The 23,485-nt window shown below is 45.8% G+C and overlaps 1 protein-coding gene across 10 annotated transcripts in view; it reads left to right on the forward strand.

Annotated features, from left to right (window-relative positions):
* Positions 1-2,585: 2,585 nt before the first annotated feature.
* The window catches only part of CNOT2 (CCR4-NOT transcription complex subunit 2), a 427,872-nt gene continuing 406,972 nt past the window's right edge, over positions 2,586-23,485 (forward strand). For 3 of the 10 annotated variants that reach the window (XM_078673910.1, XM_078673906.1, XM_078673912.1), the window contains exon 1: positions 4,508-4,527. Coding sequence is in view for 5 of the 10 variants with exons in the window: in XM_078673911.1 (XP_078530037.1) it covers positions 2,851-2,855 (5 nt within the window). In the remaining 5 variants the exon portion in view is untranslated. Of the gene's footprint in view, positions 2,856-4,502; positions 4,528-23,485 lie in introns of those variants that run through there. The other 7 variants (XM_078673911.1, XM_078673914.1, XM_078673916.1 and 4 more) reach the window with 6 other exon arrangements.

The following is a 23,485-nucleotide window of genomic DNA, read 5'->3' on the forward strand; positions in this document are numbered from 1 at the left end:
CAGGACGGTCACAGCGCTTATTTGGGAGAAGCGATCCTATACTCTGTTGAGGGAGGGAGAGTCAGCTGGGAGGCGGGAGCGGGGTGGAACTGCAGGCTGGGACGGCCCAACAACAAACAAGATGGCAGCAAAATCGAAACCTAAGGCAACGAGGTTGGGGTGGGCAGAGGCGCCGGCACAGATCGGCAGATAACAGCTGATGAATTAAAACGACCAGCAAGTTATGCAGATAGCGTAACGCTGAGGTTAGGCTAAATTAAAATTACAAGTGGACGATTATACAATTCGAGCGCAGGCACAGTTAAATATCGTAACGCTAAGGCTTGGCTGCTAAATAAAGATCACAAGTGAAACAATTTTACAATTTTACAGTTCCAGCGCATGCACGAGCAACGATACCAGCAGGGAGCCTTAGGAAAGCGATGGAGCGATGGAGCGTGGGGGAGCGACCGCTGCAGATGGAGGCAGGACGGTCACAGCGCTTATTTGGGAGAAGCGATCCTATACTCTGTTGAGGGAGGGAGGGTCAGCTGGGAGGCGGGAGCGGGGTGGAACTGCAGGCTGGGACGGCCCAACAACAAACAAGATGGCAGCAAAATCGAAACCTAAGGCAACGAGGTTGGGGTGGGCAGAGGCGCCGGCACAGATCGGCAGATAACAGCTGATGAATTAAAACGACCAGCAAGTTATGCAGATAGCGTAACGCTGAGGTTAGGCTAAATTAAAATTACAAGTGGACGATTATACAATTCGAGCGCAGGCACAGTTAAATATCGTAACGCTAAGGCTTGACTGCTAAATAAAGATCACAAGTGAAACAATTTTACAATTTTACAGTTCCAGCGCATGCACGAGCAACGATACCAGCAGGGAGCCTTAGGAAAGCGATGGAGCGATGGAGCGTGGGGGAGCGACCGCTGCAGATGGAGGCAGGACGGTCACAGCGCTTATTTGGGAGAAGGGATCCTATACTCTGTTGAGGGAGGGAGGGTCAGCTGGGAGGCGGGAGCGGGGTGGAACTGCAGGCTGGGACGGCCCAACAACAAACAAGATGGCAGCAAAATCGAAACCTAAGGCAACGAGGTTGGGGTGGGCAGAGGCGCCGGCACAGATCGGCAGATAACAGCTGATGAATAAAACGACCAGCAAGTTATGCAGATAGCGTAACGCTGAGGTTAGGCTAAATTAAAATTACAAGTGGACGATTATACAATTCGAGCGCAGGCACAGTTAAATATCGTAACGCTAAGGCTTGGCTGCTAAATAAAGATCACAAGTGAAACAATTTTACAATTTTACAGTTCCAGCGCATGCACGAGCAACGATACCAGCAGGGAGCCTTAGGAAAGCGATGGAGCGATGGAGCGTGGGGGAGCGACCGCTGCAGATGGAGGCAGGACGGTCAAACCTCTAGGCTTAGCAGGGCTATATTTAATGTTTATTTTATTGTGTTTTAACAGTGACTTATTTTTTTCCTGTTCAGATTGTTGCTATAAAATGACAACATGAGATGCACGTTTGTAAAGGTTTTAATAAACTGTACAATAAATACAATTTCAATTGCACACAGGAATACTGCAGTCAAATGAATTTCACACCTGCAAAGAAATATTGACAGACCGCATTAAGAAATAATAACCCTAAAGCTCTCCTCCAGCCTTGACATGGAAAGAGGCGTAAGCAATCAAAAGCCATAAGAAGACAGGAATAAACAAGTTGACTTTTAGTCATCATCTTGGCCAATGTTCTCGGCGTCCGATTGGGAACCAAGATTTATTTCGCTTTCTCCCACTTAAAACATTCTTCCAAATCAAATGTTGCTAAATATCTCTCTTAGCTACTCCCAAATGTTGATATGGATAAATGGGCCGTGGGCACAGGCACAATTAATTCACTTATTGTAAGCAACATTCAGTTTCTTTTTGTCCTGTGTAATTTTCCAAACGCCAAAGGAATGTTTGTGCTTGTTTAGCTACTCAAAAGGTGGATTGTTGAGGCTTCGCGTAAAGCCCATATCTCATCTTTGGCTGGCCTGGCTATAGTCTGCAGCTGTCTGTCTGAGCCAACCAATATACAGGCTTGGACAGTCCAAGACAATCATTGGCGGAGCGTGAATAAATAGCCTCAATCTTTTCAAGCGCTGTTTATTATTGGGCTTCGCCAATAAAAAGGCTCAAAAGCAGACTGAACAACGTAGTGGCCATCTTCGAATGGAGAGATTCCCTGTACAAGAAAACAAATTTTTGCGAAACCAATTCTAAAATAAGACATTTTTAGTCTGTTGTCTCTTTGAACAAAAAAGTACTCAAATACTCAAATATCACCCATCAAAAGCTTAAGTTTAGAAACACGACTTATTTTAGGAACAGATGTAAAAGCACTAAAAAAAACATTTTTGTGGGACTTTTATGTGTTTTTTTAAGTTTGATGGCAATAACTTGCTTTTCTCGTTGTTTATCCTCAATTTTTTATCTTTTTTCGTGTTTTGTGGATTCGGGCACACCGTATGTGTCCTTTGGTAGGATATGCGCTTGTTTTAGGCTTCTTTTTAAGATGCATTGGGCTTGTTTTTAAGTTCTGACTCGGGTCCACGATCAGCCGGGTGCGCATGCGCAGTGCAGTAAGTGTCAGGGATGGCTGGGTGACAGAGATATACGGGATACCCCGCGTCTTCCGCTAATACACAGGCCGTCCGCCCCATTCCGACGTCCGTACTGGGAACCCCTAGAGCCGCAGACAATCGGCAGCCACCAAAGAGGTTACCGCCTGACGGGGTCAAAGGGGAAAGTGCACCCAGCATTCTCCCTGCTCCGCGCTCAGCCATCTTGGATCTGCGGGAAGAGGAGCTTCATGCGGTGAGTTATTGCCACTTTTTTCCCGAATCTGTGCTCGGGATCGGCCTTCTGGGGTCAAGGTAGCGAGCACAGACTGTCTGGGAAGTCTTGCGGTCCTGAGCTGTCACACAGGCCGCAAAAGGATCTCCTACAGCTTACAGTTTCCGTGGCAGATGCTTTTGTCTCTGCCTTACGAGGGGGCGGGGAGGTGGATGTAGAGGCCCAGGATCAGCTAAGGCCTCTGGGTATCGACTCACACCTGGCCCTAGGATGGCCGAAATAACTGAACGCCCCCTTTCCAGTGTGTAGCCAGGAATACTTATGTTTGGCAAACCGCAAAAGTCTAAAGAAAAGCCGAGGCAGAGACGACCCAGGGTCTGTCTAGGTTAGACTTAGCTGCCGACGAATCAGTTTGGCCATCGAAATATTTATTTTTAATCTCACAGCAGTTGACAGTAAAACAAAATGGTTTGAGACTATTTCAGATTCAAAATTACTACAATAACGTTTGTTTCTACGAATGTAATCTGTGTTGGGTGACCTAAACATAAAGTGGGTTGCCAAGGAAGCTTGCCAGTGTTTGAGCCCATGTTTTATTGTTACTTACCCATAAATAAAGCAACATACATTGTTTTGGTGGTAAAGTTGTAACGTCACATGGTAAAACAAACTGACACTATCCTGGAGATACTTAGCAAACTGATTGGGTTAGATCGCAAATGGTAAGGATGTGAAGTGTAATACTTTTCTATAAGATTTGTAAAAATCAATCTTCATGGATTTGAAATGCATCTAGTGTTCTTCATAGTGCAAAATTAAGTGTAATGGAGCATTTATCCGTCACTAGAGCTGATCTCAGATGAGTTAACGAGCGATTATTACGATAGGTACACCCCTCAATAGAAACAGTAATTTAGATGAGACATACAATGTGTACCATTGTATAAATGTGTCAGCTCGTTTTTTTTTCTCCTTGCGCATCCTCACTGGTTTTTTTTGTTTTGATGAGTGTCCTGTATGTTGCCTACCCTAATCCTCTTTGTATTGTAATCTGAGTGTTGAGAAGATTTGAGTTTTCACTTGTAACTGGTGTCCCGCAGATCGTTGGTTGCTCGGGAGTTTTAAGTTGTGGGTTCCTTTACTTCTGAAATGTACTTATAATCGACTAGAATTGCCTTTACTTCTCTTCTTGAGTTTGTAACCTGCAAAGTGGTGGGTAGGTAGCCATGACACTCTTAAACGCATTTATGAGGTGGCTTCGTGATATTCTTCCGAGGTAGGTTATAACATGGGGGTGGAAATCAGCTTGTCGTCAAAGGCTGCTTTGGCATGCATCTGTGAAATATACAATTTTGAGAAGAAGCCTCCTGCAATTCATCACCTCTTGGGGGCTGTCTGATATAACGAGAAGTGACTTAAGTGTGTTTCTTTTGGTACACTGTGAACTGAAGCCCCCGATCATTCAGTGTGTCTTCTGTGTTGTGTTGATGCCATGGGCGGAGACTTAAGCTGCCTCATGCTTTTCTGTCCGGCTGACTGCATTCTTACCCCAAATCATTGCATGTCTGTATTCCCACGCTGCAGCTCCCATTTTCATGTTGGTGGTCTCTTGTGATGATGCAAATTGCAAGCAAGATATCACCAATGATTTCTCTCGTTGGTTGTGTTCTGCCGTATGCAGTGAAACCCACTGGTGAGTCTACTTACTTTGTTGTTTGTGTTGATTTTTTTAATACCTATTTATGGCTCCTTTCTCTTTTACACACTGCCATTGAGCACAACAATCCAACAGTGTTGAAAGCACTTATTTATTCGCGTGGAGTTGAGCATGGATGATTGTTTTCTTGTGGTCACTGGAGTTGTTGGTGTTAACTATCTTAACGACTTTTACGTAGCCATAAAGGGGGTTAAGGGTCGCCCCGTGGAAGAATCATGTCATGATAAAGTGCAACGTGTTCTTTGCTTTTTATCGGCACGTCTGTGAATCAATGTAAAGCTTTTTGTATTGTTAAGGGACATGTCTGCTTCCTGTGGCTTCTGACCAATTCATCAGAGCTCATCAGTTCATTGTATGTTGTTTTAGAAAAAGGATTAAGGTAACGATAATGTGTAACAAAGAAACTACTTTGGAACCAATTATAGACCCTATGAACATAGAACACTTAACAATAAAGACAAGAGGTAGTAGTAGTTTAACAGTCGCAGCTCGTTAGAACATACAATTTATGTGGGAACAGTACAATGAAGTCATAGATATTTGGGATGGCCCTTTATTGGTATCCCACACGCTAATACCAAAGGTGTGAGCTCATGACCAAATGATCCAATGTTTACAAATTTCCAAAAGGAGCAAACCATAGCACTCAGTTATTAGTCTAAAAATGTAATACAGTCAAAACACTAAGGAATTGTGTTGAACATAGCTTGAATTAAAGATATCGAGGATTTTGTGATCTTCTGTATATTTACATTAATATATTCATCTTTTGCTACTGGACAACAGCTGACTTGTTTCGCCACTCAGTGACTTTTTCAAGGCTGTGAAGTTATTACAAATCGACAAGGAACTCAGCGTATTTCTCATTCTCACTTAATAATGATACTGCACAGTAAACAAAGTGAACGTGATGTGGTACCCTGCATATGTACTTATACTTTTGAGCAACATAGGTTTGTATGAAACACCATCTGACTGACCTTTTGATCAGTATGCGGTCTCTGCATATCTTCTCTCTTATACACGTTTCCGCAGGTACTTCTTTATGCGTTACATGTACCGATATATAATGATACTAGTCTGACAGGACACAATTTGAATTCATTGTGTTGCTATTAAGAAATGATTTAATCGCAAAATGTTTTGAGTAACTTAAGCTCAGCAAAACCTTATCTGAATACGTTCTATCTATTAATATACAGTCTCTATACATATCTTCTCGACCGATATTTCCTGAATGTAGTATATTAAGAATGAATGTGACCAATTTATAATGATTGCATCATGATATATATGTTTATTTTGATTGAAGACATGAGTATTGTAAATAACAAATGACCAAAATATTACAAGTGCCCGGGGGTCACCAATGTCTTGTATAATGTTGCAAAATATTTTGTGTGTATCGTTTTTCATCAATCATAAGTAATTTTCAAACATTGATAGCTATGACACACAATGTTTTGTACCCCATGACCCGCTGGGAAATAGACGGGAATCTTTACTATTCACTTGACTCTAACTTTTATCTTCTTACAGCACAACTCCAACTTGGGCATGATTACCTAACAGCTTTTATGGCCCCCATTTGAACTGATGCCTATACTCACAAGACCTACAGGACAATCAAGTTTGCCATGTTGATGTCATGCTAAATTCGTTATATACTCTTGTATTTTTCTTACTTATTGCCCCACTAGTCACAAGGACCGTGCACTGATCTCTTTTTAAAAAAAAACTTTCTTCTTGCTTTTTACCCACTGCCTTACCGGTCTCAATCACCGTGCTATACATCAACTCACTTATTTTCTTTGTTCAGATTTAACTTATTTTACTTCTTATGTAGTGTGTCCATTGGTGCCATTTACTTGGGTGGTACGTTATACATATGACCATAGTGTATGTCATCATATATGCCATTTAGGGACCCTTCATAACTTCAAAAGGGCGCTATGTGGCCTATGGGACTTTATATCTTATCAGTCCCTCATCGCTGTTTAGTTATAGAGTACCACGTAAATAGACACCCGTTTCAGGGACGTGGAATTCCTATAGCCCGACGCCCAGGATATATTGTTTCGGGTTCAGGGCAACAAGCTTTCATGTGTATTAGGTCCTTGGGACAAGTAGGCCCAACCTTCTCCAGCACAAACACTTAGGCTGTCAGTTTGCAGTATCACATTATGGATCAGGGAAGGGCGCTGTTTGCAGTTAAGGTAATATTTCTGTCCATATGTTAATACTGTTCAAACTTGTATTTATGGTTCATTAATTGAAAGCCTTTATTAGTAGGGTTAGCACTCTGACGGCACTACTGACAAGCAGTTCCAATAAAAAAAGGTGTACATACGTTTTTAAGATTAACAATATGAGGCTATGTATAATGCTCCCAGAATGGTCCCTGACTTGATCTAAATATTTGCAGAAGCTTGAAAGCGAGATTGATGAATCTTTGCTTTCAAAATAAAATGTTCATGAAATAATGAAATCAGGAAAAAATGTTTTGCTAAACTACTTTAAAATTTCAGGTACCATTTCTTTGCAGCATCATTCAGTAACGTGTGGATGCATGCTAGTATTTACCGAAAATAATCATAATGGAAAATCAGTGTACCAGTTTCAATACAATTATGGGAAACAAAAATAATAAAGCATTGGCAAAGCCAGTGGGTCTGAAATTGGTGGTCAGCTTTTTAGTTTAGTCAATGTGTGAATTGTTTTGGTATGGTTTATGTAAAACCATAGTGGTGTGGGAGCTGCCAGGCCCTCACCATTATGACAAACATTAGCAAAAGCAAAAATTGTTTTTGATCTCAAAAAGCACACACTGCCACAGTAGTTACTGGCACTGAACAAAACTACTTTCTGTGCCGATACGCTCCTTGTGAAAGAGGAGAATGCTGTCACTCACAGTGAAGCCAGCCAATCGAGAGAATTTTATTAATCACAAAAGATCATGGTCAACACCAGACCAAATTAGGGACCAATTATTAAAGAAAGTCTCATAAGTACACCCATGATATATGTCCTTGCATTAAGTGCAGCTATGCAGCTTTTGTGAATTTTCAAGAATTTACAGAAGTAGGACAAGAAATAGTTCTCCTAGAACATTTTTGTGAACTGCATTTTAGCATAAGCAAATAAGCATGTGTAGATTTGCTCATGCGAAAATCTGAGTGTTTGCAAGTTCACTTTCCCTTCAACCACTTTTTTCCCAACTCTGGAAAAAGGTTTACGCCTGCCATTGTCCTGAGCAATGTAGGAAATTTACTCCTTATGGGAAAAGATTAGAGAAGAGTTGTTGAAAACCCTTAAAACATGCAAGTTAGTAGGTTTGCACAGATTCAAATGGGCATTCTAACCCTAGAACTATGGCTTACCACTACCTTCAGCCCCAGTATGTAGATCTGCGGAAACGTTGCAACATAAGGGGCTTGCAAGCATTCAAACACTACTATGAGTCTTGGCATAATCAGAGAGGCTATATCAGAGCTCTTATATAATGAGATTGCTGCCATAATTTGTTGCCGCACTACATGGCACCCTAGGGACAAGTGGATTTTGTTACAGGACAAGTAGATTTATGAAGCAACTTGCCCCATGTAGATATTTTATTAATTTCCACACCCCTGCCATTCTGGCGTATCTTTCCTTGCTGAGATGCCAGAGAGCAACACTCCGTCAGGTATGACTTCGGTGTATACATGAGTTCCAAGCTAACTCTAGCGTTCTTTTGTACATTTTTAAATGATGGCTTGGTCAACTCTCTGGTAACGGCAGATGGCATGTTCCCATGACTGAATCACGCCCCTGTACCTACATGCTATTGGATCGTTTAGTCTAATCTGAGCCATATAATCTGGTTGGGTTCTGCGTTCACAACTGAGACGCGGCATAGGATCTTTAATTAATAGAATGCTGGCATGATGTCCCGCTATGTATCTGTCATACGGTGTTCCCATTAGGGGTTCTGCTTATGTACCTTTACGCAATTAGATCTTTGCCTAATCAGAGGCATAAATTCTGGTCGTGTACCAAGTTGCAGTTGACCTACGGCACACGCCCTTTAGTGTTTTCGTTGTTTGGGAAACATTGACTGTTGTGTTTCTTGTAGTCTTTACACACTGCAGATTATGTCTAAATGAACTTTAGTTGTTTGGGGACACTTATTTATGCTTTGAGTGTTAAGGCCATTTATATTAGTGATACTGTTTCCCACTAAATCTTTTTCCCAGATACTGTACTTCTAAACACTCATTTTTACAGTTTGATTACCACGTTTGTTCACCCTTATTTCATATTTGTGTTACTCCGTCACTCTGTAACTTTTGAACTCACTTAGTTTTTGTCACCTATTGCCAACTTTACACTAGTAACCAGTATAGCAACATTACTGCCCATTCTACTCTAGCCAGAATATATGCTATCGGTAACTCAGATCTGGCTTATCATGATTCGCCATTGAGCACACTTTTTTGGGGTTCTTTTTGGACGTTATCTTTCGTATGCCCACCATGTTGGGAGATGACACAATATGCAAATTAGTATCACTATCTCAGTATTTCTTGTTCATTGTACATTTCAGATAGGAGCTTTATATGGTCCCCTCTTTTCTATAAATTTTACTTGACCTATACTTGCCACGTGGTGTTTTAGGTAAGGCATATTTATATCTCATTGTTCAGCCATGCCCTTTTCATATTGATATTCCCTTGGACTTACTCAGTGTTTATCTCGCGTTGCTTAGGACAGCTCATAGTTCTAACACAGCCTTACATCAAGAAGACCCTTGGGAACACTTTCCTAAGATTTTACAGACCCAGAAGTAAGTTATCTTGGTCTTACCTTCACTGGGGTACTACTTTATGATTCTATGTGAAGCTCCTTTTACAGCTTCTCCTAGCTCTAGGCCTTCCAGCTTTGCTCTTCTTGTTTTATTCTAATTTATACAAATCACTGGTCCCTGGTGTGCTCCACCCTAAGAACGACTATTGAAAGGCTAGTTTATACCTACCAATCATTATTAATATTTTACATTAGCAAGTGTGTTCCTTCCTCATTTTTTCCTTGAGATCACAGAGAGGTCATTCTACATGACAATCATTCAACAACCGTATTAAACAGGTTCTAGTTGAACCTAATTGCTCTTTTCCTTTCCTCTCCCTTCTCTGATTAACGTCCACTTCTTTTTATTCTTTGACCTGTACTTATGCAAGGGTTGAGGCTCTTGCTGCAGGACATGACCATCTGTTTTGAAATTGTCCTACCTCCACAGACCAGATGTGAGTTATTCACCACCTAAATACGCAGTCCTTTATAGAATACATATTTTCTCATATTTGCTTTTTGCCAACTGGCTTTTTTTCTTCACTAGTTGCGTCTCTTCTTATACACTTTACATCTCGCAGAGGTGCAATTCCTTAGAGCATCACAGTATATACCCATCACTCCTTATGGGTCTTCGTACATTAAATCTATGACCTCATCTATACCTTAATCAAGGTTGTACGATTACTAAAGTTTGAGTATTCAATTTAGACATTCCTTTTTGCGCCACTGGTGTGGATGTTTAATTTTCACCCTATAGTTTTAAATCTTACCTGCTTTTTAGCACTTTGTATCTGATCACTGGTGGTAAGCCTGTCCCTCCACTATCAGACCAATATGTTGGAGGACTCGCACTTAGTTCACTTTTACTTTCTATTACTTTCCCACCCAGAGTCTTATATCAAAACCAGGTTTTTAAGGTTTTATACATTCGGATCAGATACCCACTCAATACATTTGTCTCTATGTTCTAGACATATTTTAATTTGAACTCTGTAATAACCTCACACCCTTAAAGTCCCTGCGTAACAAAATGCGTGTCGGCTGTTGTACAGTTCTAAAGGATAAATATGTGAATGTACATGACGTTTTTATACTAATGACGGAGTGCTATGGTTTCCTTCTTTTGAAACAAAAACTTAACAAGATTGACAGAGCAAGTGGTAGGTGACTTCTTAAGTAGAGGGATTAGTTACCGGATAAAAAACTTTATAGGCTGTCACCAACAGGCAAGAAGGATCATTCTAGGGTCTAGAGAGGAGCTATTTGTAGTGTGGGTGATAAGTGAAGGCAACTCGGTTGGTGATTTTTAAATGGGTCTAGATTAATGTTGTTTATCATAAAATGTGTCCTATTTAGAAAAAGTAACGCAAATGATTCATAAGAGCAGGCACTTTCCCATAGTGTACCATAATCTTGGAGCCAGAGTAAATGCTAATCAAGAACTCGTTTAAAAAAGGAATGTGATATGGGTACTTTGGTGTTGAGTATTGAACAACATGATGCAGCAGATGGGCTACTTAATTATCTTTGTGCAAATTGAAGGCATGAATATGGAAGCTATGACTGATTCTGGCTCACCATCTTTTCAAGTACTTTTTCCTCCACCATAGGCAGTAATATGAGCTTTGTGTGCGTGATTTAAAAAAAAAAAAAACCCCATCAGTTTATTGATTTTATTTTTTTATGCACAGTTAAACACATGGTACACAATATAAAAGTAGCATATGTGAGATTTTGCTGGTGATTATGACAATCACTTGTTGGCTGTTTAGAAGGTCCGTCAGTGCACTCTATGTTCACTATTTCAAAATATTAAATCCGTTGTAATTTCTGTGCAACTCCTGCCAAGTGTTTGTCTGAAAACACTATACGTAATTACATTCTAGGAAAGGTGGGGGGTTCCACCTTTGGTGGTGGTGTGCACAATTATTCATCGACCATCTGGTCTTCCTCAATTTTTTTCTATATTCAATGAATTATTCATACGAGAATTGCATTTCAAACACATAAGTGTTTATTTAATTTATTTTCCAAATTCATTCTTCATCAGTATCAGTCTATTCATTTGTAATCCATATCACTTCATAATTCCACATATACCCAATGCATTTCGGGTCATATGGGACCCTTCCTCAGGGGTCTCTTGTGTCACTTCCGGCCGCGGTTCATTCAAATGAATATAGAAAAAAACTGAGGAAGACCAGATGGTCGAAGAATAATTGTGCACACCACCACCAAAGGTGGAACCCCCCCACCTTTCCTAGAATGTAATCACTTGTTGGCCGCATATTTACAATAAGTATGTATACACAATTTTATAACTAGCCATGCAATGCTACGTTGTGCCAGGGCTATCTAGTACTTTAACCAATGTTTCCCCATGAACCTGGGCGCAGCTGCGACTGGCTATCCAATATTTGTACTACAGATTAAAACATACGTATCAAAAACTTCTGAGCATAGTAATATAGCTTCACATCTCCACATTGTGTCCCCAATTTTCTGTCCCCCTTTGCACTTGCACATACTTATAGCCCTCACCAATTGGAGTTAAATGGATAGTTTGAATGCCGGCAGGTGTCAGTTTCTGGTGTTTGGCATTTGAGAAAGTCAGTTAAGACGAAACGCGTTATGCCTACCAAGCTGCAATATAGAGTTTCTCCTCGGCTCCCCGTTGCGTCCCTCTGGTTTCTTTCTCCGTGGAGTGAGGGATCTTGCTGTGGATATTTTGCGCGCAATGCCGAGCGCGCTAGGGGGACCCGTCTTGTTTTGTGGCCGGAGCTAATAGGGCACAAGCGTCACAGCTTTTTCTGGACTTCAAGTTATTGAAAAGCCCTGGCCCCCGCATGAAGGAACAGTGCTTACACTGCTGACAATCCAGTTTGTGACTGCACGGAGAGGCCAACACATTGCTTCTGTGTCTCCGGTTCTGCCTAGACCTTCACGCATGCGGTGAGACGTCTTAAGGGGGCCCGGGAGAGGCCTCTATGCCGCGAGGACACTTGCTATTTTAATCTGCACCTACACTTGACATGTCATAGATCGCCAGCACTCACCACAAGTTACAAGGAGTCAGCAGCCATAAGTTCTTACCTGCAAGCTGACATGGTGCCTGCTGGGAGTTTTAGTCCGCGTAGAGGGACTACAAAGAGGTGTTCATGCTAATGGTTGTCTCTGCTGGGCCCTCACCAATGGGAGTTAAACGGATCGTTTGAATGCCGGCAGGTGTCAGTTTCTGGTGTTTTGACATTTGAGAAAGTCAATTAAGACGAAACGCGTCATGCCTACCAAGCTGCAATAAAGCGTTTCTCCTTGGCTCCCCGTTGCGTCCCTCTGGTTTCTTTCTCTGTGGAGTGAGGGATCTTGCTGTGGATACTTATAGCATAAATGCGGGCATCATGTGCAGTGTCACAAATAGCTTGCAAAACATTCAGACACTACTTGTATTGTCCATAGTTTATATGGGAGATAGGAGGTTGTATATGCGTAGATAAGGGTGAGGCATGCGTTGCGACTGAGTGGGTGTAATTTGCCATTATGGGCGCGCTCGTGCAGGTATAATTGCTGCTGTTGGGTCAATTCCACCAGTGTCCCTCCGCTTCGTTCGTCCAGTGTGTCTGCTCCTTTAGTGTACAGGCATGACGACTTGGGGTGAACCCCCCCCCCCCTCCCCTCCCCAGGTGTACCGCAGCCCAGAAGTGTTTTCTAATTGTGCATGTGTCCTTTTCCATGGACCCGCGCAATTCTTGCAGCAGCATTTCCCATTATGACGTTATTGAGACCTTACGGTGCCCATGAATATCTTTAATTCGGAGTGCTGAAGCTTCTGCTCTAACCCATACCAGTAGAGACTGACCCATGCTGTTACTGATGGCGGTTCTGGCCTTTTCCACCTCTTAGTTATCAAGCGCTTTGCAGCTAGTATGCCCAGGTCTAAGAAACAGGATGTTACCCTCAACTTCTTACCTCTAGCAAAAATATGCAATATGCACTCTTCCCAAGTGCGATCCAGATGACGCACTATCGCCATCAGAATTTTACAAATGCGATGCCAGTAAGCGTGTAAGGAACTGCAGGACCAAAACATGTGTAGTTAGTTGGCTCCAATATGGTTACATCTGGGGCAGCCCCAGTCTGTTCGCCCATATATTCTGTTAACTCTTCCTGGGGTAAGATAGGCTCTTTGAATAATGTAGTGTTGTGTAAGTCGAAAGCGTGCGGGACTAAGCAATGCCCCTGACCATTCCTTATCTGTGAATGGCCTCCCTCTGTCTGCTTCCCAGCGGTGCCTAACAGGGGATCATTGATGCTGCCTTGTGGATCCTGAGTGTGTCTGTGAGCCATCTAATTTGGTGTCTACCACTACCCATGACACGAAGATACTGCATCATGAAATGGATATGCTGTTCCGTGGCCATCTCATCCCAGCTATCCCTGTATGTTGCCATTATTGTGTAGTATTGTAAAAATTGACCAGGTGGCAACCCGAATGTCTCAGTTAATTCCGCAAATGGGGTGAGTGACCCATCTTGGTTGAAATCGCCTAGTGTCTGCAGCTACCGAGCCTGTCCCTTGAGGAGTACCCAGCAGCGGGATGGCTGGCGCATATGGGATCACTGCCTGCTTCAAGTAAAGGCTGATGCGGTATACCCTATGCGCCACCCAGAGCATCAGTTGCTTCAGCTGGCGAACCTAGCGCACGGGTGTAAAACGCAAAGTATGTCCACCTCAGACCATGGAGGATCCATCCCCACTGTCTCGGATAGTTGCAGCTCCGCCAGCCACTTCGCCTGCCACCGTAGTGGTGATGCCAGGTGGTATCTTCCATGTTAGGAACAGCCAGTCCTCCTCCCACTCACCGGAAGGTGGAGCTTCGCAAGCGCCACCTGACACCGGCCACCGTTCTGTATGAATTCCCGCAGCATTGAGTCTAATTTCCGGAAGCGAGACTGGGTTGCATATACAGGCAGGTTTAGTAGTAAAACAGTCTAGGGAGCGCCACCATTTTTACCAATGCAATGCCGCCTGCTACCGACCGCGGCAATGTGTGCCAGTAAGCCATCTGTGAATGTAACGCAGTGATTGATCTGCCCAGATTACCCTTCAAGAGATTGGCCAGTGTATTGTAAATACGAATTCCAAGATATCTGAATGTGTCGGGCTCCCTGGGTATGCAGACTCCATTGCACATTAGCTCAGGGTCCGCCTGTACTTTGCCAAAAGGATGCAAGCTTGACTTACCACAGTTGACTCTCGGGGCAGAGACAACGGCAAATGTCTCCAGTGTGTTAAATAAGTGTGGACGGGAGCACACGCATATCCTTAAGGTATACCAGTATGTCATCTGCATACAGATGTACTGCATGCGTGCCATCTCCTAGGGGAATACCCCAGTCTACGCCCTGCTCCCTTAACACTGCCGCCAGGGGCTCTACTGCCAAGGCAAATAGCAGGGGAGTCAATTGACATCCCTGCCTAGTACCTCGGCCAATCAGGATAAGCTCGGAGATGTACGCGCCAGTTTTCATCCTTGCTATAGGCCGAGTATAGAGTAGCTGCACTAGCTGGAGAAATCGCCCTGTGATACCTAACTTACTGAGTACCGCAAATAAGTAATGCCACTCCAGACAATCAAATGCCTTCTCCAGATCTAATACCACCCAGCCCGAGTGGGGCCAGTCTCGGGAGGACTACTCTGCCACCCTGAAGTTTCGGCGGAGAATCAACTATGTACTGCGGGCCGGGACGAAGCCATTCTGATCGGTTCTCACCAATAGCGGGACAAGCACCTTGGCCAAAACCTTGTAGTCTGAGTTCAGTAATTACAAAGGCCGGTACCAGCCAGGCTTTGTTGGGTCTTTACCAGGCTTGAGGAGAGACATTAGTAACGCCTCCCACATAGAGGAAGGAGGAGCGCCTACGCTAAGCGTACTGTCATATACTTGTTGTAAAGGCTGCCCTACGGTGGAAGCATAGGCCTTAAAATAGTATGAGGGGAGGCTGTCCGTGCTCGGGATCTTACCTGTAGCCATTGCCCTTATCGCTGCCCATATCTCCATAGGAGTGATTGGCTCATCTAGTTCTAACACCTGCGCCTGGTGTAACTATGGTAATATTGTCTGGGCGAGTAAGGTGGTGAATCCCCCATCACTGAATGTGTTTCTGGCCGCATAGAGAGCTGTGTAATGACTTGTACGAAGAGCCATTATAGGTTTTGATGTTTGGTCGTGCTGGATAAGCCATTCCTATAGACGCCCTGCTTTATCTGACTGCGCATGCGTACAAGCTTAATGTGCAGCGTAATTAACTTGCCGCAGACGCTCTGACAACTCTGCCAGCTCCCCTCTTGTTTGCCTCCAGTGCCACTATTCCCACTGATTTTTCTTTTGGCCCAGTCTATTACTAATTGCATCAGTTCCGCTTCTACCAATGCCACTGCCCAATCCAATTGCCAACGGATATTCCAGTTAATGCAGAGAGAGCTACCCCTGATTTATACTTTAAATGCCTCCCACTCTATAAGTTTATCACCCTTCGACCCCACATTTAGTTCAAAATACTCAGCTGTAGCTGCCCCTACTGCCTCACAGAATGACTCGTCCTCTAGGGCCGCCGGTTGGAGGTGCCACACAGGTACAGGCGGGCAGGGTGGCGCCCATGTTAGGTGCATTAATAGTGGGTTATGGTCAGAATGTGTGCGCCCGAAATATTCTGCACATTCAAGAATGGCATATAACACTGGAGAGCCCACTATTCTAGCTAGGCGCCCATGCAGATCATGTGACGACGTGTAGGAGTATATTAGGATTATTAGGATGATGATCCTTCCACAGGTCTAACAGCGACCAGTGGTGAAGCCATTCTCATAGTGCCTGAGCATTTTTCGAAGACTGCATACCCGGTAGCGGTGGAAAAGAGCGATCCAGGCGATCCAGGACGGCATTATAGTCTCTCCCCCCCCCACCCCCCCCCTCCTTGTCGGTCTTGCAGGACCACACCGCCATAACTCTAGTGAGGGAGTGGAAGAATGAAGTCTGTTCTAAGTTAGGGGCATATACCACCCCCAATACCAGTGGTGTACCATTTAGACGCGCGTCTATAAAGATGTACCTCACATCTGCGTCTATTTTAACCTCCTCCGCTGCAAAGGAAGTCCCTGCACGACCCAAATCAATGCACCCCTCGCATATGTGGAATAATCTGCAGAATAAATTTGGCCTTGCCAGCGACGAAGCAGGCGCTCTATTTTCGCCCCAGCTACATACGTTTCCTGTAAGAGTGCGACCTGAGGCGCTCTACGCTTGAGGTAGGAATAAGCCAGGTATCGCCCTGCAAGAGTATGCATACCCCTTACATATTATTATTTTCTTGTCTGTCATTTATACTGCAACCGCAAAGAGCTTTGTGTGCTTTATACAGTGGTATGTTTTTATAAGGGTGCAATATCATTCATATTTCATTTCATAGTTAAAACTAACTTTGACATTTGCAGTATAGGTGGTAAAGTCTGTTACATGGAGAGATCAATGGCTTTCTTGTTAATCTCTCCAGGGCAGCTTGAAGATTAGGCTTGAAGATTAGGCTTGATCTGTGCTATATCCAAAGATCTATAAGGTGTGTTAGAGGAGAACGTTGATGTCATCTTGGAAGCTTACAGTTGTTTTTAAGACTGCTAGGAATGCGTTGAAATTTTCATGCACTAATGAGTCAGACTTCAAGTTGAATATTATTACAATGATAAGCAATGAAAAGGTGTCAGGGTTGTTGGAATAGTGCAAAGGCAATAGTCATTGAATCTGTGGATTCCATATTTTAGGGTTCTACATTCATTGATCTTAAATAAAAAACCCGGGGAGCTGTGTTTTGTGTCCTGCCGTAAGATCTGTAATTAAACTATTTTAAATTATTATCATCCTCCTCTTAAATATTAGGAAATGGTGGCAGACTTATCAGGAAGTTTTGTTTCCTCATTGCTCCATCTAGAAAGCCACATACCATCAGATTAACCTACCTTCTAAGTCCAAAACTGAAAACCCAACAGCTTTCTGGTATGTTAGCTACTTTATGGTTTAGCTTTTGCTGCCTGTCTTCTGACAACTCAAGATGGTTTCATTTCAGAAGACTAAAAGAGGTCATCATTGTTAAGAATGACTTTAAAAAAAAGCATAAATTTGTGGAAGGTAATTTTTTTTTTTTCACAACCAATTTTATTGAGCAAATGAACAATAAGAACGTGGCACCCCCAAGACCAGAGATCACCACGACAATTTCGGTACAGTAAATCACACAGGTAGCAAATGGTCGAGCATGTGTTAAGAATAGGCTCAGTATATAAAACTCCCTCCAACCCACCCTGTCTCCCAACCCCAACCCCTCCAACACCCAAACACCCACCCCCACCCCCGGACCACACGCGCACAGACATCCATACAGCAGCAAGTGGAGGTGTAGTGCACACAGGGCGTTACAGCCTCGGGCCAACGATGTCTCTGCCATCAAACGTCCTCCTCTCGCTCCGCCGGGGGATCCAACAACAAACCCCGGTAGTCGGCCCATCGCTTCCAAATTTTGTAATGTTTGCGCGGGCAGCCCCTCGCCTCAAAGATCGGCCTTTCCAGGCCCATGAAATAGTCCAGCCCAGCGCGCCACGCAGACAGGGGGGGGGCCCTCACCGCCTTCCATGCCCGGGCCAAGTCCCGCTTGGCAACAACCAGCCCCAAGAGCAGCAGATGACGTTTATAAACGTTCCCACCAATACCATCCATGACATGCAACAATCCCAGCCGATGGGTGCGGGCAAGGTCCCAGCCCAGGACCTCGGACAGACAACTCCACACACCTCTCCAGAAACCAGACAGCCGACCACACGACCACACAGTATGTATCAGGGACCCAGGCACCGCCCCACAACGCAAACATTCCGGGGAAGCTATCAACCCAGCCCTCCACAGTCGTTCGCGAGTATAATAGGCCCGATGCAAGTATTTAAATTGGATTAGTCGGAGCCGGACAGCAATGGCGGTCCCACGTGGGGATTCTAGCGCCTCCCTCCAATCGTCCTCATCCAGAGGGCCAACATCCACCTCCCATGCCGCCCGAAGAGAGTGTAGGGTAGAGGAGCAATGGGTGACCAGCGTCTGGTAAATCTGAGAAACCTTTCTGTCTCCCAGATCCCCCATAAACACTTTTGCCTCAACCGGGCTGAACTCCGGTAGAGAGTCTAGGTTAGTAATGCTCGGGGTAAGAGCATGGCGCAGCTGCAGGTATCGGAAGAACTGGGACTGAGGCATCTGGAACTCAGTACGGAGTTCCTCGAACGATTTAAGAGTGGTACCGGATATGACCTGGCCCAGCAGCGTGATACCAATGGCTTCCCAGCCCTCAAAGCCGGACAGGGCCGCCAGCTCCGGGAGCAAACCATTGTGCCAGAGCGGCGTCTCAGCCGTCAACTTGCCCCACCAGCCCGTGCGGCGCAGGGCCTGCCTCCACACGGCAAAGACCACTCTGGTAACCGACGGCAATGCGCGGCGCAGACGAGCCGAATACAGAATAGTGTGGAGTGTCCGATCCCCCATCAGCGACCGTTCCAGGGAATACGCCGGGTCCCCCCTATCTCCGTACCACCAGTCGTTAAGAATAAGCAGGTGGGAAGCCTGATAGTAGGAGAGAAGATCCGAGGTAGCCAGGCCACCACAATAAGTAGACAAGAAGCAAGTTTTCAATGCCACTCTGGCCGCACCGCCAGCCCAAAGGAAACGACCGAGCACGGAGTTAACTTGGCGAAACCACTGTTGGCCGATAGGGTACGGGAAATTCTGAAGCTGATATAGGAGACGCGGAAGCGCCACCATCTTAAAGATGGCCGATCGGCCAAAGATGGTGAGGGGCATCCTGGACCAAGTCTTGACATCAGCCTGGACTCGATCCCACACCGGCAGGACTCCACGGGCCCAAGCCACGACTCGCGACTCCGACAGGAATATGCCTAGGTACTTCAGACCATCCGTCGCCACCCTCAGTCCCTCCGCCCAGGGGTCAGTCACAACTCCGCCGCCCAGTACCCACAGGGTCGATTTATTAAGATTGAGTCGAAGGCCCGAGATCTCGCCAAAGACGCGCATGACCTCTAGGACCCGGGGACCCGAGCGTTGTAGGTCGGTGAGAAAGAAGAGGACATCGTCCGCGTACAGCGCGATCCTATCCGTGAGGTCGTTATTCCAGACAAAACCACGCAGCTGAGCGTCCGCCCGTACTCGGGACGCCAGGGGCTCCATCGCAAGGGCGAACAGGTATGGGGACAGTGGGCAACCCTGTCGAGTGCCCCGACCAATTCGAAAGCTCCCGGAGGTGGCCCCGGCCACTCTAACAGAGGCCGTGACGTTAGTATATAGCAACCGCAGGTACGACAGGAACACTGGGCCGAGGTTAAGGCGGGTCAACAGGGCAAACAGGTAAGCCCAGCTTACAGAGTCAAAGGCCCTGTCCATGTCCGCCAGCAAGAGCGCCGCCTGCTTGTCCCGAGCGCCCATGGCGTCAACCGCCGCCTGCGCCCTCCGAATATTATGACGAGTGGCCCTGTGGGGCATGAATCCGGCCTGGTCAGGATGAACCAGGTCAGTAATAAGGGGCAGCAGCCGGTTCGCCAAGGCCTTAGCCAGGATCTTGGCCTCGATATTTAAAAGAGAAATGGGCCGGTACGAGTCATGTCTGTCCGGCGCCCTGCCCGGCTTCAGGAAAACCACGATCTCGGCATGTCGCCAGTCAGGCGGCAGTTCCCCCCGGGCCCTCGCCGCCTCCAGCGCGCGCCTGAACTGAGGCCCCAGCTGGAGGTGGAACTTTTTGTAAAATTTGCATGGGTAGCCGCTCGGGCCCGGCACCTTCCCAGTGTTCAGCTGCCCCAGAGCCTCCCCGAGTTCCTCGGCCGTGAGAGGGGCGTCCAGCGCAGTCCTAGTTTCGTCCGAGACGGCCTGTGGCAGCAGGCCATCGAGATAGGTGGAGATCTCCTCTGTCTCCAGGTGGTCCCGGGAGGCGTATTGTGTCTCATAATAACGGGCAAAGCTAGCAGCAAGCACGTCCGGGTCTGTTACTACCGAGCCGTCGTCCGCCGTGAGACCCGGCAGCGCGAGAGGCTGGAAAGTCGCCTGGCACAGCCTGTGAAGCATCGTACAGGACTTGTCGCCCCATTGATAAATTCTGCTACGCGTAGCGAGCCACGCCTGCCGGGCCTCGTCATAGAGGACCGAGGCGTACGACTGCTGGGCCTGCAGGAGTTGCCGCACCACGTCCTCACCGCCCCCACCCCGGCCACCTCTCTCCAATTCCTCTACTCGAGCGGCCGCAGCCACAATGGTCTCCCGATGCGTCCGCCGGGCAGCCGAACACCAAGCAATATCAACGCCTCGTATCGTGGGCTTCAGCGCCTCCCACACCATCACCGCGTCCACATCGCCCACTAGGTTATCCCTCCAATAATTATCGATCGCCTCACGCAAGTGGTACACGTAGTCGGGCTGCTGTAGACACCATGGCGACATCCGCCAACGAAACGGCTGCCGCTTCGAGGGGAGGTCCACAGTAGCCACAACTGGGGAGTGATCAGACAGACCCCTGGGGAGTATCGCGGCATCCCTCACACGACTCAAACAGGCACCAGGCACAAACAGATAATCAAGTCTCGAGAAGGAACCATGCACTACCGACACATACGTGAATTCACGCGCAGCAGGATGAAAGTGGCGCCAAACATCAGCCCAAGCCATCCACCGTCGCACGCAATCTAGTATGAGCAGCCACCGGGGAGGGGTCCACCACAACAGGCATCCGTCTCTGGCGGTCTGATCCCACGTCCATAACCTCGTTCCAATCACCCCCAACCACAGTCAGCACATCTGGGATTTCGTCCCATAAAGTAAACAGTCTCTCAGCCAGGGCCCACTGCATGGGCGGGGGGGGCATACACGCTACCAAAGACCACCTGCTCAGTACCCAGCAACCCCTTAATGAAAACATAACGGCCCTGAGGGTCAATCCATTGTTTCTCATGCACATACGCCACCCTGCGATGTACCAGTATGGCGACCCCCCGGGAGCCTCTCGCGAAGCCCGCATGGTATACTTGCTGGAAGCCGAATCTCTGGAGACTAAGGACCTTGGAGCCCAACATATGGGTCTCCTGAAGCAACAGTACATCTACAGCCTCTCTTTTCCCCCAGCGCAACACAGCCCCTCGTTTGATTTTATCAAGGATCCCTCTCACATTCCAAGTCACAACACGAAGGGATTTATGAGGAGACATTGTCGTATTATCAGCCATCATCGAGGCAGTACCCTCCATCCGACCCGCCGGGCCACCCCAGTGCATCCCACCATCTGATCGGAGCAGTAGCAATATACACGTGTGGTCCCACCCTCCCAACCCCAGCACCCACCAGGCCACCCCAGGCCCGAACTACCCCGAACGCCAACAACAAAACAACACCCCCCTTCACCCCATACCCCCAACCCCAATACCTCAGGAAACAGTGAAGTATCTGTCGCGGCATGGAGAGACCCGGGTCCAGAACAGAGGACCCAGGGCCCGCCATACCAATGGATCCCAACACCCCAATCATCACACACTCACCACCCCCCCAACAACACCCACACACTCGTGAGGGTCTAAGGCCCATAGAAGCCGCCTCCCGAGCCCCATAGCGTCCCAACTAAGAACCTCAGGGTGTCTCAGGAGCATACAGATAAGCATGAATAGAGTCTCAAGGGAATGTCTCACCAGCCGATCCATCACGACATAGGGTAACACCAAAGTCCAGGCTCCACCAGGGTTCAACTTGGAAGGTAATTTTGAATAATAAATTGCAAATACATGAATGTCTGGCCTCCTAAGTCAGAGAAAGTGTAATTTCCTTGTGAAGAGTGTTTAATATTTGGACCATAAATTTGATGCCAAAGGTTCGTAGTCCTAACCTCTTCTCAGTCTAGGCTTATGTTACAGCAGTAATTCTTCTTTTGGGGCTTAGTGATTACTACACCAGATTTCTTCTTAACTTCTCTCCTAACAGTAAACAGCTGAAAGCCCTGCTACTAAAGGGGTAACTGTTGCTTGTGGTCTTTAGCAACAGCAAATGTAGAATGTGTGGATAAAGCTATTGTTAAGGTTTCTACTTTACGGCCTATGTGCCTGCAGGTGCTAGAGAGGTAGCTGGTTAGCAGAGGAGTAAAACAATCTGCAGCCACAAAGGAACATCAGGACTTGACTAACAGTAGGCAAACGATGCCTGACATGGATTAGAATGAATAACCTAAGATTTAAACTGAATTTTCTGCTTCTAATTCATATTATTTAGTTTGTGAGGTCTCTATGCCCCAAACCCTCCCTTATGCCCAACTGGTCAGCCCAAAATTTCGCTGTTGAGAGACCTTCGACCAGGATGAATCATACCTGCATGTTTCAATGGCTTAGTTTATGTCATAATTGGGCCTAAAGGAAATATGCAGTTTCTTATTACTGCATTTGAGTGTTAAACCTGGTACTAGTGAAACCTCTACCTACACAGTGTTAAGATTCGTAAAAATGACAACATAATGATGGTGTATTATAGTGTGCTGCATTAAACCGCATAAATTGGTTCTCCCTGTCTTATAATTTCATTGGCTGTGCTCATAATCTAAAAGAAAGTTCAAACTTCTAAAGCTCTGTAAGTATGCTGGAAATAGTTGAAGGTATGGTTTGGCTGTACTGTTGATGTGAGGCAGCCGTGTTTTACATCAGTGGACTACCAAACTATATGACGGGTATGACTACATGGTTTGGCAAGAAAAGGCAAGTGATGCAGCACAATGAATCACAGTCCGTGTTTTGTTTTAGTTTTGTAGCACTGTTTTGTTTAAGTGGACATTCATGCCGTCTGGACCAATGTTTCACCTCATTGGTACCAGTGTGGCCTTTTAAACAGCAATTAACAACTAAAAAGTGACCAGTTTATCTTTGCAAAGGGTCTGCAACTGCATGGCACCACACGTGGCACAGTTAAAAAAAAAAAAAGAAAAAAAAAAAGTTTGATTAGTTTTTTCTGTGTTGCTTTTTTATCCGTTTGAGCTAAACGCA

This window comes from Lissotriton helveticus, chromosome 1_1 (genome assembly GCF_964261635.1).
Source record: "Lissotriton helveticus chromosome 1_1, aLisHel1.1, whole genome shotgun sequence".
Taxonomy (NCBI): Eukaryota; Metazoa; Chordata; class Amphibia; order Caudata; family Salamandridae; genus Lissotriton; species Lissotriton helveticus.